The sequence below is a fragment of the Lycorma delicatula genome, chromosome 4 (assembly GCF_047948215.1).
Source record: "Lycorma delicatula isolate Av1 chromosome 4, ASM4794821v1, whole genome shotgun sequence".
Classification (NCBI taxonomy): Eukaryota; Metazoa; Arthropoda; class Insecta; order Hemiptera; family Fulgoridae; genus Lycorma; species Lycorma delicatula.
Window position 1 is genome coordinate 203,464,208 of NC_134458.1, and position 17,039 is coordinate 203,481,246.

The 17,039-nt window shown below is 30.5% G+C and overlaps 1 protein-coding gene across 4 annotated transcripts in view; it reads left to right on the plus strand.

The window, feature by feature from the left end:
- LOC142324227 (ubiquitin-protein ligase E3B) overlaps positions 1 to 17,039 on the plus strand; it is a 90,349-nt gene that overhangs the window by 24,788 nt on the left and 48,522 nt on the right. For all 4 annotated transcript variants that reach the window (XM_075365055.1, XM_075365054.1, XM_075365057.1 and 1 more), the window contains exons 5-7: positions 6,023 to 6,211; positions 10,273 to 10,464; positions 14,028 to 14,314. In XM_075365055.1, coding sequence (XP_075221170.1) covers positions 6,023 to 6,211; positions 10,273 to 10,464; positions 14,028 to 14,314 — 668 coding nt within the window. The remainder of the gene's footprint in view (positions 1 to 6,022; positions 6,212 to 10,272; positions 10,465 to 14,027; positions 14,315 to 17,039) is intronic.

Sequence of the window (17,039 nt, forward strand, 5' to 3'; positions counted from 1 at the left end):
CCAAAGCATTAGTTTGGGCTGAAAGTGAAAAAAAAAACCTTCAGGCTGACGTTTCTGTTTCTCTTGGTATTCGGCAGTCAGACTGTTTCTCACCAGAAAAATTGAGAAAACTGCTCAAATAATACACAAGGTTATATTATATTTTAATATACTATACTAGAAATTGTATTGACTCAAGTTTGAGAGGTTGAATCTCATAAACAGCTGAACAGATTTTAATGAAACAAGTATCAAATAAAAGGAAATGTAGTGAAAATCAGTTTTTACCATTATTTTAAATATTTCTTTCTAAATAATGTCTGAAAAAACTCGATTTGTTTGTAGTTTTGAGAGGTTACCAAAGTTTAAGTAATTGTTTTGTAAATACTGCTGTATCATCGAAATACAATATATTAAACTTCATAAAAAATGTTATCAATTGAATGAGCTAATGATTTTTATTCTAATGTTACATATGGATGGATATATGTACAGGAAATAAAAAATACACTTAACTGGGCAGAAAGAAACAGTGTTTATTTTTAAAAAAATATGAGAAGGAAAGCCCCTGGGATAAAACTTCCTCAGTAGAATGAGAAATTATTAAGTTATAAAGGTTATAATTAATCGATATAAATTATGCAACAGGGTGAAGTGTGAAACCTTATTTTTATGTATGTATTTTTGGTTTGATATGAAGATGTTACTTCCTTTAGCGATTGTGGTTAGATATTGTTGTGTAAGCTTGAAAAAGCTATAAGCAAGTCACTTGTATTTATTTTTAAATTTATGCGTGCTGTAATTATTATTTTTTTTAAACAAATCAACTGCTATTTGGATCAAATTAAAATTTTTATATATTTTATACACGAGTTTTGTAATAATAAAAAAAGTATTGTATGAGTTTGTACAGTTTAAAAATAGTTTGAATTTGTTATTGAAGCAATGTTACTCACAGTTTACGTTTTCAAAAATTTCTGTTCTTGGCCAGAATCAAACAGATCACATGATATAGATGGCATATGTCCACCACCTGTCTTGGCAGAAATACTAGGCCTAGCCTCGTCGATGACAGCAATTGTTTCATCACTCATTTGTCTTCTTCACCAGACACAGATCTATCCGTAGTGAAAAATTCACTGATAATTCTGCTGGTTGCCGATTTATATTTCACAGTAACACCCAGACACTGTCTCAAATAATTAGTTTTGAGATTTTTAAGGATAACTTTCTTTGAACAAACTGCAAACAACACACTCTGGAGGTAGTCATTTTCTAATTATACATTCACGGTCAACAATTTTTAATTTCTAATGAAAAATCTAATTTTAATAAATTATTTTTTTAAAGTATAATATTTAATAAAATATTTAGTTATTTTATATTTATTTATTTAATTTTAATAAAATAAAAAATTGTGTATCCATATGTAAAAGGAAAAACCCATTAAGAATGTTTTTATATTCACTTACAATTATTAACAAAAATCCAGGTTCATGTTATGTTATAATCATATATCGTACATTATATAAAAAACTTTTGTGTATTACCAACAGTAGGAAATACACAATTACATACTAATATGCAATATCTAAATGCAGTTTTTAGGCTTCGAATTATTAGCTCAGTTATATTTAATACAGTACTTGGTTGCAACATGGCTTATTTATTTTACTAACATATATTTATTAAATATTATCTAATTAATAAAAAAACAAATTAGTGTGGTAAACCTACAAGAGAAGTTTATATATTTATTCATGTATGCAACAGATATTGTTTTAAGATAAAAAACTTGATTTACAAAGGTACTTAACCTTTAAAATTATTGCATTCCCCTAAATAATAAAATGCAATATTCTACTCTGTGTGAAACTCTTTTCAGACATGTAATCTCTTGAACTTATCTTTTCCATGAAAAACCTTAATCGCCGTAAGTCAATGCAAGTAAAGACTGGTTTCTGATATAACATGTTTTTATAGCAGACAGTAAACAAAAAAAAAACAGCATTTGAGTAATACAAGATAATCAATCAGTTCTGATAATCTTTATAAATCTGATGTAAATAATTTACCCGTAAGTGATGAGAATAAACTGTTAGGGAAATTAAAAGACGTAAAGTGGAATTTTTGTTTTATTTCCTCATAGAGTGTGTGTGTGGTCAAAGGATTGATTCATTATTTTGGTGTTTGTTGCTGTGATACTAAATTAATTTATACTAAGTTCTTTGCTTATTTGCTATTTATCTGTACCAAAGTAGTATTATGAATAGTGATGATACATTTTCTTCAATTGCAGGGTGTTTATCCAGCAAATATTGTTTATTAGGTAAAACAAGTAATAATTTAGAGACAACCAAGGTTGACAAGTGTCATATTGTTTTCTGATGAACATTGTTCAGATGTAGATAGACCTTGGTTTTAAAAATCAAGACCAAATTAAGGCTGTTAATTGAATGATTCCTGTGGATCAATGAGTCAATAAATAATATTTATAAACATTTTAAAAAAATTTTATTTTTATTTTAAAATCTTACTTTATACATTTTAGTTGTACTTTAAATCAAATTATTATCATACATTTCATGAGTTTAATTAGTTGATTAATTTGGGTTTCAAAAGATAACATCACATATTGAAGCTTCTAACATATTTATAAAATATCAAACAGACATTCAGTCAAATATTTACTGTACAAAGTAACAAAAAATTGAGATTTTTGATTATTGAAGTACAATTGTAAATTAACAAAACTTTTTTTTGTCGCTTATATACATTTTACAAATTTAGCCCTGTATAGGGGTATGTTTGCAAACATAATGGTAGAATATTGTATTGTCACCCAACCTTAGTAACTTTGCAAAATTTCAGCAATAGTCAGGAAGTATGTTAAATTATTACACTTGCACCCTTAATTTACCCCTGTGTGGGTGGATGTTTGCAAAAGTAATGGTGGAATATTGTATTCTCACCTGACCTTAGTAACTTAGTGACTGTGCAAAATTTCATCAGTAGGGAATGTCAGGAAGTATGTTAAATTATTACACCTGGACCCTTAATTTACCCCTGTACATGAGGATGTTTGCAAAAGTAATGGTTGAATATTGTATTGTCACTCTACCTTAGTAATTGTACAAACTTTCATCAACCGACAATGTCAGGAAATATGTTAAATTAAGGATGCAAGATTTGAGGACAAACATGAAAAAAAAATTGAAAAAACATTGTGAGTTAAAATAAAGCAAATAAAAACTAATTAAATCGAAGATGAGTGTTGCCAGCCTTTTTACTATGCAGAAAAGCAAAAATGTTCCCTTTTTGTTTGACCTTACTTCTGTCTTTTGTCTACCACATAGAAAATTCAACTGTAATTTTATTAATATTAAAATTTATTTGTATTGTCTTATTTTCAAATGATATGGAGACTGTTCTTTAGGAGCTTATTATGTAGGTCTTTTTCTAATAGAATTGCATGCAACACTGTTAATGGTACTCATATTTGATCTCTATTCTGATTTTCCACTTAATAGATTGTCATTTGGTAGTTTTAGTATTTTTTAAATTTAATTTTTCATCATGTTGAAATGTATATTGTTAATCAGATCAAATTCATATGTTATGAAAATTTTTATATATTTTTTATATTTCTATGATCTATTAGGGAATTTCGATTTTGTTGTGTAAGGAGCTTGTATCTGTTTCTGTGTGTTTGTGGTGGGGAGGGGGTGAGTTTTCTCGATTTAATTTAGTCAGTGTAGTTAATTTGTTTACTTCCAGGTTGCTGAGTTTGTTTTCTGATGCTATATAATTTTGTTTGTAGTGTTGGAAAAGCATTACTTACAAAAACAGAATCAATCTTGCAAATCATTTCATTTAAACAGATCAAACATGTAAAAGTATTTCTCAAAACATGTCAATTTTATACGTGGTACATAAATCCAAGATCCTTGATTTTGTTGTGTGAAATTTACAAACATACTAAATATAAATGTTAATGAAAGACCCAAACCTTCCTAGAGTAGTCATTCATAGATTCATTATACTGGGTGTACAAAAAAGGATATAGAGGTTTTGATTTGTTATAGTATTTCTTGGATGATGGATGTATTGTGGATGTAAGGCAAGAATCAAGAAGAAAAAAAGGACAGTAGTATGCAGGGCCATATTTTGATTCCTTATTTTTTCCATTTATCAACACCACTAGAAAAAAATGGAGATTCCCTTAATTTTAAAAAGAGAAAACTTTCTGTGTTTTGCATTTTGTAGAATGTGAGTCTGTAGTCGCAGTTCAATGTGCATTCCATACAAAGGTTAATTGTGATCCTCTGAGTGACAATAACATTCATCAATGACATAAGCTGTTTGAAATGACCAGATGTCTGGATAAAGGAAAGATTATGGGACAACAACCAATGGTATCTGAAGAAAATGTTGAACATGTCAGGAAGTGTTTCCTGCATAGTTCTGAAAAATATTTTAGGAAAACCAGCCATGAACTAGCAGTGCTGGTGATAACAGTGTAAAATGTTTTAAGGTAACTCCTTACACATTTGTCCATACTGTTTATAACTACTACAGGCTTTGAAGCCTACCAACTACAATGCTTGCCAACTTCTAAATCAGAATGATGCAGCACGAAGATGACGACTCTCATGATTATAGTGTTCAGTCAACATTTTATCTTAGTTGAAAAGTTAATACACATAATGTCTGTATCCAGGGGTGGGGGGCGTCAGAAAATCCCCATGAAATCTTTCATTGTGAAAAGGACTCCCGAAAATTAAATGTTTTCTGTGCAATATCCTGATGGCAAGTTTACTGAACATTCGTTTTCATTGAAGCAAGTGTAATAGGAATCGCTTGTTTATTTCCTCAGCTGTAAGGTGGATCTGAGAATTTTATTTGGCAACAAGATTGTGCATCGCCTCACTGGCATAATTCTGTACAGGACTGGTTGAATGATGTTTTCCGCAATTGCTTGATTGTTTGACATGGACCGGATGACAGAGTGTTTGCGCTGGCCTCTAAGGTCACCCAATCTGACCTCATGTGATTTTTTTTCCTTGGAGTTTTTATAAAGGCTCTAGTGTATGTGCCTCCACTACCTACTGATTTACTTGATTCTAGGCACAGGATTGAAGCAGCTGTTAAATCCATTACTCCAGACATGCTGATTAAGGTATGGGAAGAACATTCCTATTGGTTGGATGTGTGCCTTATGATGAAAGGTGCCATATTGAACACTTGCAGGAAAAAGTCTGAGCTACTCTTTCATTTTATTTGCGATTCATTCTGTAAGTCAAAGTTAAGAAATGTCTTGTAGCTTTAAAACCCTGATATTTTTTTTTTGTACACCCTGTGTAAGAGAATGCATGGATTGATAAAAATTTGGTCAGTGCAGGCTTAATTAAAAATTGTTTGAGAACCTTATACTGGAATAAAGAAAATCCTTTTTCATTGCTTAAGCTTGATTTACCTTGTAGTAATTTTATTAGTAATATAAAATAAATTGTTACATAATCATTCATGCTTAGATGACATCTCAGCTTCAGTACAGCTGAAGCATTGAGTATAGTACCAAACAAATAATTCAAAAGATATATAAAAAACTTTATCGTTAGAGTTTAATTAAAGCAAAATTCAGTTTCATTTTCTAACAAGTAGATGATTTTAATTTTATTTTTGTAGTTGTTTTTGATTCCCTTCTTAAGTCCAAAGCAGAAATGATATATTATAGAGAATTGGAGCAAAAGATGCCAACCATTCATCCTGGAGTTGGGTAAAAGATCATATATAAGGCATATATAATTTATATTAATAAAATTCATGTACTTAGTGTAAAAGGATTTTCTGTCATTTTCTTACTTGCGTATTCTGTCAAACATTTTATGGTGCAGAAGTTAATTTAACTTTTTATATTTTTCAGCATTTTTGTCCAAAGGTCTCCTTAATTCTGATATTTTGTTTATTGGACACAATATATTATACATATTAAATTTTTTTTACTTGTTTAATTATAATTATTAACTTTACTATTTTTCAGGCTTTGTTAATCAGAGGTCTGGCTAGAACAAAAATCTGTTTAAAACATGCATCACTATCAGCTATTATGACATTGGCTACTCGTCCGTTGATTTCAGCTGGTTTAACCGAGAAATTGGTATCAATGTTTTTAATTCACATATTTAGTGTGCCTGCTCTAATGTTACACCTGGAAAATATTGCACCTGAGGTATTTACATTAAGTTTATGTTTAACATTTCATGGTAAAAACTTTCCAAATGATTTTATTTTTTCTATTTATCTTCTGTTCTTGATTATCAGCAATAAATAGTGAATAAATGTCAAGGTTGTTTATTCTAAGTCATTTGTATTATATTCATTATTTTATTCCAACTCTAATCCATTAAATTCTTAAATATCACTACTCCTTGATAATAGCATGTCTAGAATGTTGCATAATGTAGTACTAGTTTTATTAAGTAAAAAAAGCTCTAAAGTGTGTGAGAACTGAAAATTAAAATGTATTATTTAAAACAATAAACTTTTTAAATAATTGATTGAACCAAATTTAATTACAATAAATTTTTCAAATTTATTCCATAATATTTTCAATCATAATGAAACACAACTATTAACTTATATAAATCATGTACATTACAATTTAAAATTTACAACCGAATACAAACACAATTGCTTTTTTAATTAATTTTTTTTTAATTAATTGCTTTTTTGTCCAAAAAGCAATTAATAAAAACACACTTTTGAAATAGAGAGAATCAGTAACGATGAGCATAATAACACACTGTTGCCTAGTACAGTGTCCCTGGAGTACATAAAACCTAACCATTGCAGTTACACATTGTTCTGCATTGGGCAGCTTCAAACAGAAATATTATGAAATTTTGAAAGCATTTTAAAACAATGTACAAGGGTAAGTCAATTATTATTTGCAATTTAGTTGTATTTTTGTTTATGTTGGTAGTACTGTCGTGTTGCGTAGATGACGCATGCGTGGTTTAGTTGTTGTTATGTCTGTGGAGGTTTAATGCTGCTAAGTTAGTTCCATTATCGCTGCCCTGCCATTAACCATGGTTGCTCCGCTTTCTGTTTGCACCAAAGAAGGCAACATTCAGTGATCCTTTTTTTACGATCGGAAGGTGTATCAGGGGCCGAAATTCATCGAAGATTTTTGGTACAGTACGGGAACAGTGTGTTGCCACAACAGAGTGTCTACGAAAAAATTGAAAAATTCAAAAATGGTTGCACAAGTGTTAACGCACGATGAAGGAGCCGGACGACCGTTTACCGCCACAAGTGAGGAAAACATTGAGCGTGCACGTGACATGGTTTTCTTAAACAGACGAGAAACTATTGATGAAGTGGCACATGGTCTGCAAATTAGTCATGTTTCTGCCTACAAAATCATCCACAACAGACTTGGGTTTCATAAAGTCTGTGCAAAATGGGTCCCAAAACAACTCGCACAGTTGCATAAACAAACACGATTGGACATCTGCTAAAAACATTTGGATCGCAATGGTAACGAACGGGACATCTTTTTAGACAGAATCATTACTGGTGATGAAACATGGATCCATCATTATGAGCCAGAGAGTAAACGGCAGAGTATGTAATGGAATCCAAACTCACCCTGCAAAAAAAGTTCAAGACCCAACCGTCCAAGGGAAAACTGATGCTTATGGTTTTTTGGGACTCACAAGGCCCAAGTACTGGAACATTATGAGGAGAGGGGTATGACAATAAACAATGCGCGTTACAGTGAGATGCTTACTGCCAAGATGAAGCCTGCAATTCAAAGCAAACGCTGAGGACTGCTGTCGAAAGGTGTTATGTTGTTGGATGACAATGCCCATCCACATACTGCTGCCCACACTTTCAGGATACTGCTGCCCACTGGTTCAGGATGAACCAGTACTTGGTTGTCAGGGGTCAGGGGACTAAACGGAGGATCCGTATAGTCCCCTGATCTTGCCCCTTCTGACTACCACTTGTTTGGTCCACTCAAAGAGGCATTAATGGGCCGTCGATTTACCTCAGACGAAACAGTGAAAGAAGCGTGCATTCCTGGCTCGCAGCTCAACCGAAAACCTTCTTTTATGAGGGCATCAGGAAGCTTATGCAACGATGGACCAAGTGCGTTGAAATCCAAGGGGACTATGTTGAAAAATGATGTACATGTAAGTTTGCTATTTGTGTTGCAATAAAATTTATAAGTACATTGCGGATAATAATTGACTTAGCCTCGTAGAATCAGTGTTTGAAAACTCATAAATGTAAACTATAAATCTATCAATCATTGACCTTGATATTGTACACATACAAAAAAAAGGACCACTTGTTATGATCAAACATAAAATACAAAAATACACTAAATAGAGTACAATGGTGTGTTAAATGAACAGACATTAAATTCTAAATAATTTTTTATCACATTGTAAATATTTATCTACCTAACTAAAAAAAAAAACAAAATATTAGTCTTAACAACCAAGAAAGGTACACAATATTTTGCAATTGTAGTTTTTTAGACGAATATACTGATGAACACTGATAACTTGTTAGAAAAAATTTTAAGATTTCATCACTTTGTGGTGGGTTTCTGTATTGATAGTTACATATGAATAGAAGATAATGAAATGTAGTTGTTAGTTTTAATATTCATTCATCTTTTACTTAACATGATTAACACTTATGAATTTATAGAATTTACAAATTAAATTTTTTTTAAATTAACATTGTATGAATTTTACTTGACATTTTCCAATTACACTAGGCAGTATACTGACTTGAGAGCGTTTTTCTTGAGGTTGTCGTTGGTGAAGAGGTTTAAACTTTACACACACTAATAACATTTATTCTTCAATAGGATTGATAAAAGGTTGCTATTTCCTCTTTCATATTTTCAGACGCTTTTCCTTTACCAATTATTAAGGTGTATGTATGTTTAGATTTTTTTTTAGATTTCTTTTTCTAACTTGTTTTAAAAGACTTTACCACATTGTAAATGTTGAATACATTTAACAGGGGATTTGAGGAGGAATGAAAGTGAGAATATGTATCTTAAAAAAAGTGAAAAATTATTTATTCAAAGCCATATTTTAAAGTAATTAAGAGATACAAGAATAAGAAAATCAGTAATGGGATATTCTTTTGCAATGAACAAAGCAACAGTATGTACCATTTTGAAACAAATTGATGTTTACATGAAAAAAGGACATATGGATGGCTTCATCTTTAACTGCAATGGACTACTTAAAAACTCAAAATGAGAAAGTGATTGAAGTTGAATGGCTGTTATTAATATAGATTAAAAATGCAATAAAGCCATATTCCTCTTAGTATCTGTATAATTAAAAGAAAACCTTTAAAAAATGACTATGAATTATTTGGCAAAAAGAGATTTTTAGGTAGTTTAAGCTGAATGAATTATTTAAAAAGTAGATAGGAATGTATAATGAAGAATACAAGAATATCTTAAAGAGCTTATAGATCTAAAATAATAATAGCTTAAATAATCTTTAAGAGCTGAACAAAAGCTGTAAACAAATTTAAGCAGGAATTTAAAAAAATTCTAGATGGAAATTATGATGATATGCAGATATCTCATTTGAATGAGACTGCTTTATTTTGAAATCAATGGTTGTAATTGTACCTAAAATCCTAAAGCTTTCAGAGGCTACAGAGTCAGCAAACATTATTAATCACTGCTGCTCAAAAGTATGTGTAATGAATCACTTTAATGATTGTTCAAGGCCTATTTCTTTTAAACATATTATACAGATTCATAAATATTTCTCGTTCACTGCATTAACTCCATACCTAACAATCAATTTAGTTTGCTTTATGAAGATCAGCCGATATAACATATTTGAAAGTCCAAAAACGTATTACTGTTGTTGGTGACTTCAGTTGTCTTTTTCATCTTTAAATTTAACAGCATTTAATAACCATAGGGAGATAACATAACATTATCACAGCAAGATAAGTAATTTGTGGTAGTCTAAAACAAATTGTGTCAACAAAGATTGATTTTGAGTATTGCAGCTGTGCCAAAATTCATAAGAGATATTACTGACATACTTTCAAAGTTGCCCTTGTGTGATAATTGTTGATTTTATTTACAGCCTTTCAGTACATATCATCTCATTTTATTTTTTTTTTGTATGCTTTATGAATTATGTATATAAATAAATTTTAATTAAAACATTTCATAGTGAATTTAGATATAAATCATGTATAATTTTTGTCTGTTTTGCCTCTTTTTTTCAGTGCATTACTATATTAGAAACAAATGATGTATTAAAGCATAGTCTTGAGTTATTAAGCGTACAACAAGATATGAGAATTGTATTTAATACATTAGAAGGCAATTACGCATTATGTTTATTAGGAAATCTATTACATCTTTCATATTGCCAAAGAGATACTGTATTGAAAGAACTGTGCTTTCCAACATTCAATGTAAGTATTTTAATTTTTGTGTAAAGTCTTGCAGAACATTTTGGTTACAGTAATGTCTAGATAGTGTGAGAGTATATTAAATCTAAGCTTCTCAAAAAATTAAATAATAGACATCCTGAAAAAATATTCAATATTTATTTTCTGATACAGTTGAAAATTAAACATTTTCTTACTCATGCACAATACAAATGGAGTTAAAAAATTGAGAAACATTACCATCTGTAAGACCATTGAAGGAGGAGATGTGTGATAAATGATGTGATAAATTATGGAAGCTTATTTCCATTATTTAGAAAGTGATCCATTTTTTTTTTTTTTTTGTAAAATTTCAATTCAGATTTCATAATGCTGATATATGAATTTTGATTTTTTAAATTAAAGAAAGTGTTACCTATTGTTCACAACTTCATTTTGTTCAAATCTATATTACACCCATTAACATGTATGAGTGAGTACAAATAATTGTTTGATGGAAATCAGTGTAGGTTCTGAAGTTATAGGGACACTAACAAATATGGCAAACAAACACATTATTCTCCACCTGGTATGGATAAAAAGAAGTAATTGGATTACAAATTGAGAATTTTTATAAAACTTATGTTTTGTCTTTATTTTTTTCTTTTTAGAAATACTGTTTTGTTAGCTTTTTGCTATTGTACTTCATAATTTCTTTTCTGTTTTTTTCACGGTATATTTCTTAAATTCAGAATTATCAAATACCTGAGATTAATGATGTACTTTGATCTGCTGCTTAAATATTTGTACCACTGGCTTGTTTCTTCAGTTAGATTAATTTTTTCTACTGTTGTTTCTGTTTTATTTTTCTTTATCTTCTTATCTAATTGATTTCTTTCATATCAACATAACTAATTACATTCAGAACCTTTTCCAAATCATTCTTAGATACTTTCAGAATATTAATAAAACCTAAGACTTTTTTTGTAGGTATTTACCATTGCTTTAATTTTTATTTCTATTTACTTTACAAATAAATATATTTTTTTAATGACTACAAGGTGTGTTTTTAAAGTAAGGACAGTTTTGAATTTGCTGCCTATATATGCGATATAAACAGATGGTGTTTGCATAGCTCAGTTATTTCAAGCAATAGCAAGTTGTTAGCAATAATAGTTTAATAATTTTGTTGTTAGTTGTTTATATTCATCCATTCATGAGTGCTACAATTTGTGATCCCACCAAATGTGAAGACAAAAGTAATCTGATTTTTGATGGTAAAAAACAGTTCTGCAATGATGATTCAAAGGTAAATTTGTGATGTTTATGAGCCAAATAATATGAGTGATGCTAAAGTAAGACAGTAGTGCCATTAATTTAAAAAGAATAGTGAACAAATGTTCATGATGAAGAACATAGCAGCTGGCCGTCGATGGTAATGGATGATTGATTGGAAAAAGTTGATGAAAAACATTCAAGAAAACCAGTACTTTACCATGTCACAATTGTTTTCAGTATTTCATGATCTTTGATTTATGAAGTTGTGACTGAAAAATTGGGGTATAAAAAATTGTGTGCTGGATGGATGCTGTAGATGTTCATAAGCAAGCACAAGGAAGGATGTATTTTTTCATATCTTGCTGCAGTGGATGAATTTTTGCGGTGTTATAATAATGAAGATGATGAACTGTTTGATAACATTGGATTACTTATTCTGACGTTGAGACAAAGCAGCACTCAGTTTGATGGCACAGTCAACATCTTTAAACCAAAGAAGTTCAAACAAGAATGTTCAATAAAGAAGCTTATGGGTATTGTTTTTGAGATAAAAAGTGGATTTTGCTTGTCAAATTTAGTAATCACAGAGCTACTGTGAATGCCAATACTAGGTCTGTTCAGAAGATAACTGAACTTTATTTTTTAATCTTTATTATTAATTTTACTGATTATTGGTCCTTGTCCCCTTCACAGTACTCCCCTCCCCTATTCACATACTTTTCCCATTTCAGTTGTGTTCATACTTTTATTCTGTGAAGCAGTTCTGGATAGCTTCATTTGAAATGGCGTTTAAGGTCTGTGACAAATTTGCTTTAATGTCATCAATGATCTCAAACAGCGTCCTTTCATCACCGATTTTAATTTTGAAAATAAGAAAAAATCGCAAGGAACCCCACCTGGCAAGTAGGGAGGCTGAGGGAGGAAATTCATCTAATTTTTGGCACTAAACTTAAAAATTGACAGAGCTGAGTGTGCAGGCACATTGTTGAGGTGAAAGAACCATCAGACCTTGCCATAACTGAGGTCTCTTTTTGTGAATTTTTTCATGTAATCATTGTAATGCCTTGACAGTACACATGATTCACTGTTTTACCTTGAGGCAAAAATTCAAAATGCACAATTCTATTGAAATTGAAAAAACAGAGAACATCACTTTGACATTGGATCGAGACTTCTGATCGCAAATTTCAATTGGCAAAGGTGAAGATCCTTTGCCATTGTGATTGAACTTTTCTCGGTGGGTCGTAGCCATAAACCCAGATTTTGTCTTCTGTTATGATCCTTTGCATGAATGTTTCATCGTCGTTGGCTTGTTCAAGAAATTGCTGACAAACATGCACTTGATGTTCTTTGTGCTGTTCGGTCATACTTTGCTGCAACTCTTTGCATGTTCAATTTTTCGGTCAAAATGTTATGGTATGATCCAGTCAAGATGCTAACCTCTTCTGCAAGTTCTCTGACAGTCAGTCGGCGATTTGCACGCACCAGATCGTTAATTTTCTGAATGTGGATGTCATCAATTGAAGTTGATGGCCTTCCTGGTCGAGGGTCATCTTCAATTGACTGACAACACTTTTAAATCGTGAAAACCATTCATAACATTGTGTACGACCCAGAGCATCATCTCTATAAGCTTGTTCAAGAGTTGAAATGTTTCTCTGAAAGTTTTTCCAATTTCACGCAAAATTTTATGTTGTGTTGTTGCTAATGAAAATTGTACTTACGAAAATCACTACTTGCACTTAAATACATTACACTCAAATAACAGTAACGTGAAAACTAAATGAGATAACAATCCAAGAACATGTGCTTACAGAGGAGGTTATGGAGAACAGAGTGCTGCCAACCACACGTTACTAAATATCTCCGTTGGCAAATAATTAAAAATGCTTGGTTATTTTCTAAACAGACCTTGTATATACTACTAAACATTAAAAGTCTTATAAGATGTATAAAAACAACTATGTGGACTGCTATGCCTGGGATTTTGTTTTTGCATGACAGTGCCCGACCACACAATAGCAAATTAAACGATTCAATTGGAAAAATTTCATTGGAAAATTTTCAATTACCCACCCAATGTATTTGGAAAAGTAGTAAATAAATAGTTATTATGTATATGTAATAGTTCATATTTTTCAGTTTTTATTTCAAAACAGACCTTACTTTAAAAACACGCCTTATGTGTAGTTATTTATTTACATTATATTTTATATTTTCAGTTTTTATTTCTGTATTTGTAGTTTATATTTTATATATACTGTATTTGTATTTTATTGATATATTGCAGTACTGTGTTCATTTTTTAGTTACACTTTAAATTGTTTCAGTTTGTTATTACAAAATTAATGGATAGTTGTCAACATTACGTTGTTACAAAACAATCAAATTTAACACATTGGCATCCAGTATTAGGATGGTTTAGTCAGGGGATGGATTCTGGTTTACAAGAATCTATACCATATGTTAAACAACAATTATTTTTACTATGGAGTCAACCAATAGTGTCAAATTTATTAGGTAGTGCATTAATTGAAGCTTTAGATCCAGAGGGCATTGGTATTGAGAATATACCTCTAGCTCTGCCACCTCCTCCACCTACAACAAATATTATCAAGTAAGAAAATATTTATTTACTTTTTTCGTTATTATTATTATTATCATTGTTATTGCAATGGTATGATGTGACAGCTTATAGAATTACCAGAGGCTTTGATCTGAGAAGATTGTTTTGTTGACTTGTGGGTTGGGCAATAGTAATGTAATTATTTGTTGTAAGAAATTTATGAACCACTGGAAATAGATTCAAAATACTGAAGAAACTATATTCATGTTTGCAGGTTATTTAATAGCTTTTGATAGCTTTTACTTATTACAGTACATTGTGTTTTTTCAGGTCAAATATTTTATACTTAGGTATGTACTTCCAAATGAAGTATAAAATGATTTGGGTATCTTTTAAAGAAGAGAATGGGATGAGAGTTATCCTGACATTTATGAACAATCTGAAAAACCTATACAACTTGCACCTCAGTATAGCTAAGTAGTTATACTGCTTACATTCTTTCTAAGAATAAGCACATATATTTAGATTTGTCGAGTATAAAACTCTTGAATGACATTATGAAGAATGACGTTAACACTTGGTTGTAATTTTGTGAAGTAATGCAAACCAATATTTCTCACCAACCAGACATTTCTTAGGTTCATCTTGTCAGATGAAGTATAATAGGTTTAATTGCTATGAATATTAACAGGCATAATTGTGTGTTCTGAGTAGGTAAAGAATCTTCATGTGACTATCAGCACTATGCTAGAAAAGCTAGGTGTCACTATGCGAGTGGACTACCTTTTCAATGTGGTGTCCTTTTAATTCCTTCTAACTATATTGGATCTGGACATGAGAAAACAGTAATTGACTACCAACATCTAATCTTCATTCATCTTTTCTCCCTATTGCAGGAGATTTTTGTGAGAACTCCCTTGTAAGACAAATTAAATTCTCATAAGCTTTTATATTGATGTAGATATGCAAACTAGAATTCTTATGTTTCTGTCTAGGTTCCAGAATATTCCAACATAGATGCAGTGGTGGATTTCTGCTTGTTTCAAGGGTGCCAAATATTTTTCTTGAAGTTGACTGTATTATTGTGTATTGTATTTGTAAATTCTTATATGAAACTTTCAGAAAAAAAGGTTTTCTTTTATAAGAAAATCAAAAGCAGATATTTACTTTTCTGTGTAGTGCTATAGCAGAACTGTGGCTCTAGAAGGGAAAATTGTAATCGGTCTGATTTGGGTATATGCGGTTTTCACCGGATCTTGAAGTTTTGACATCTAAGGACACAAAAGACCAGATGGAAATTTTCTGGATGTTAATGTTCGTATGTACATTTGTTCAAAGTCGACCTCTAAATCATCTTATACCTCCAGAACTACTGGACCAATTTTGACCAAACTTATATTACTTCTACATATGGGCATTCCATTTTACAAGGGCATTGATGCCATTAAATTTTCAACTTAAAAGGTCAAGGGGATGAGGCTGTGAGCAAGGTCATCATCAATATCTCAAGATTTTGTCTAATTAAAGTCATATTTTTCTTAGGCACATTTGTTAACGATTAAAAAATAACAATATTTGCAAAAAAAATTTTTGCAAAATCACACCCCCACCCCAAAAAATGCTCTAAACTACGGCTATGCTGTAATGTCACAGGTGTGCAGTAGAATTAAATAAATAAATAATATTTAAAGTGTAAAAAAGTAACTGTCTGGCTGGGTCTCAAACTTGTCTGCCGACCATACAAGTGAAATTTACTTTATATAAGTTGTGAAATTACATTAGTTTAGTTAGTGCCAACTGTCGGCGCTAGTAACGCCACACCCATGCAAATTAAATATGGTATGTGCGTGCACTTTAGTTAGAATCATTGAATTAAGTAAACAAAAAAATATTATATTTAAGTAAAATTATAAATATTTTAAATTAAGTTTGCATAAGCCATGCATCAGAAACAACCCATAGTTGTCGACTTTATTTTGTTGAATTCTCAATACCTTTTGGAGTTGGTTGTTTATGCAGCTTTAATTGTTAACGGGGATAACCTGCTTTGCTCTAATCATCAGGAAAAAATTATGTTTGGATGTTATCTATGATACTAACAATCATAATGCTCTTATTAATAGATCATATAATAGAATATTGTCTAGCTTTTCACAGTTTTGAATTGTGAAAAGCTTTTATTATGATATAAAAGCTTATATCTTATTATATGTTAATAAAATATCTTATTATATCTTCTCCTCTGAAATATTTTGTTACAAAGCCTCTAAATGTTTTAGAGTGGAGTACTGCTTTTATTGGATTGAAAATCTTACATATCAGAGAACTATTTTTTTAAATGTTTATTTTCAATAATTGTATTAATTTAATTAATTTGAATTTCCTTAAATAATTATATGATCCTATTTCTATGTATATATATAATCAAGGACTTACAAAATCATTTGAAATTTATAGGCAACATATAAGAAAATAAAAGCAAAGAATTGATAAATTTTTACACTTGAATGGAAACTAAAAAGGGATATAAAACAAAAATAGATACTGTGTAATAGAATTTCAAGGACAAAGAAGTGAAATATAACTCATTTTTCCCATCCGGAATAACTAAATTCACTGAATTGGCACAAAAATGGTCTGGTATTTGAAATTTGCCAGTTGGTCAATACCAGAATATTTTTTGATATTGTTCACTGGCTCCTCAGATGAAAATTATTATTAAGTTATTTATTCCTGTGAAAAATAAAGTTATTTAAAAAATCCTTTTTTTTAATGA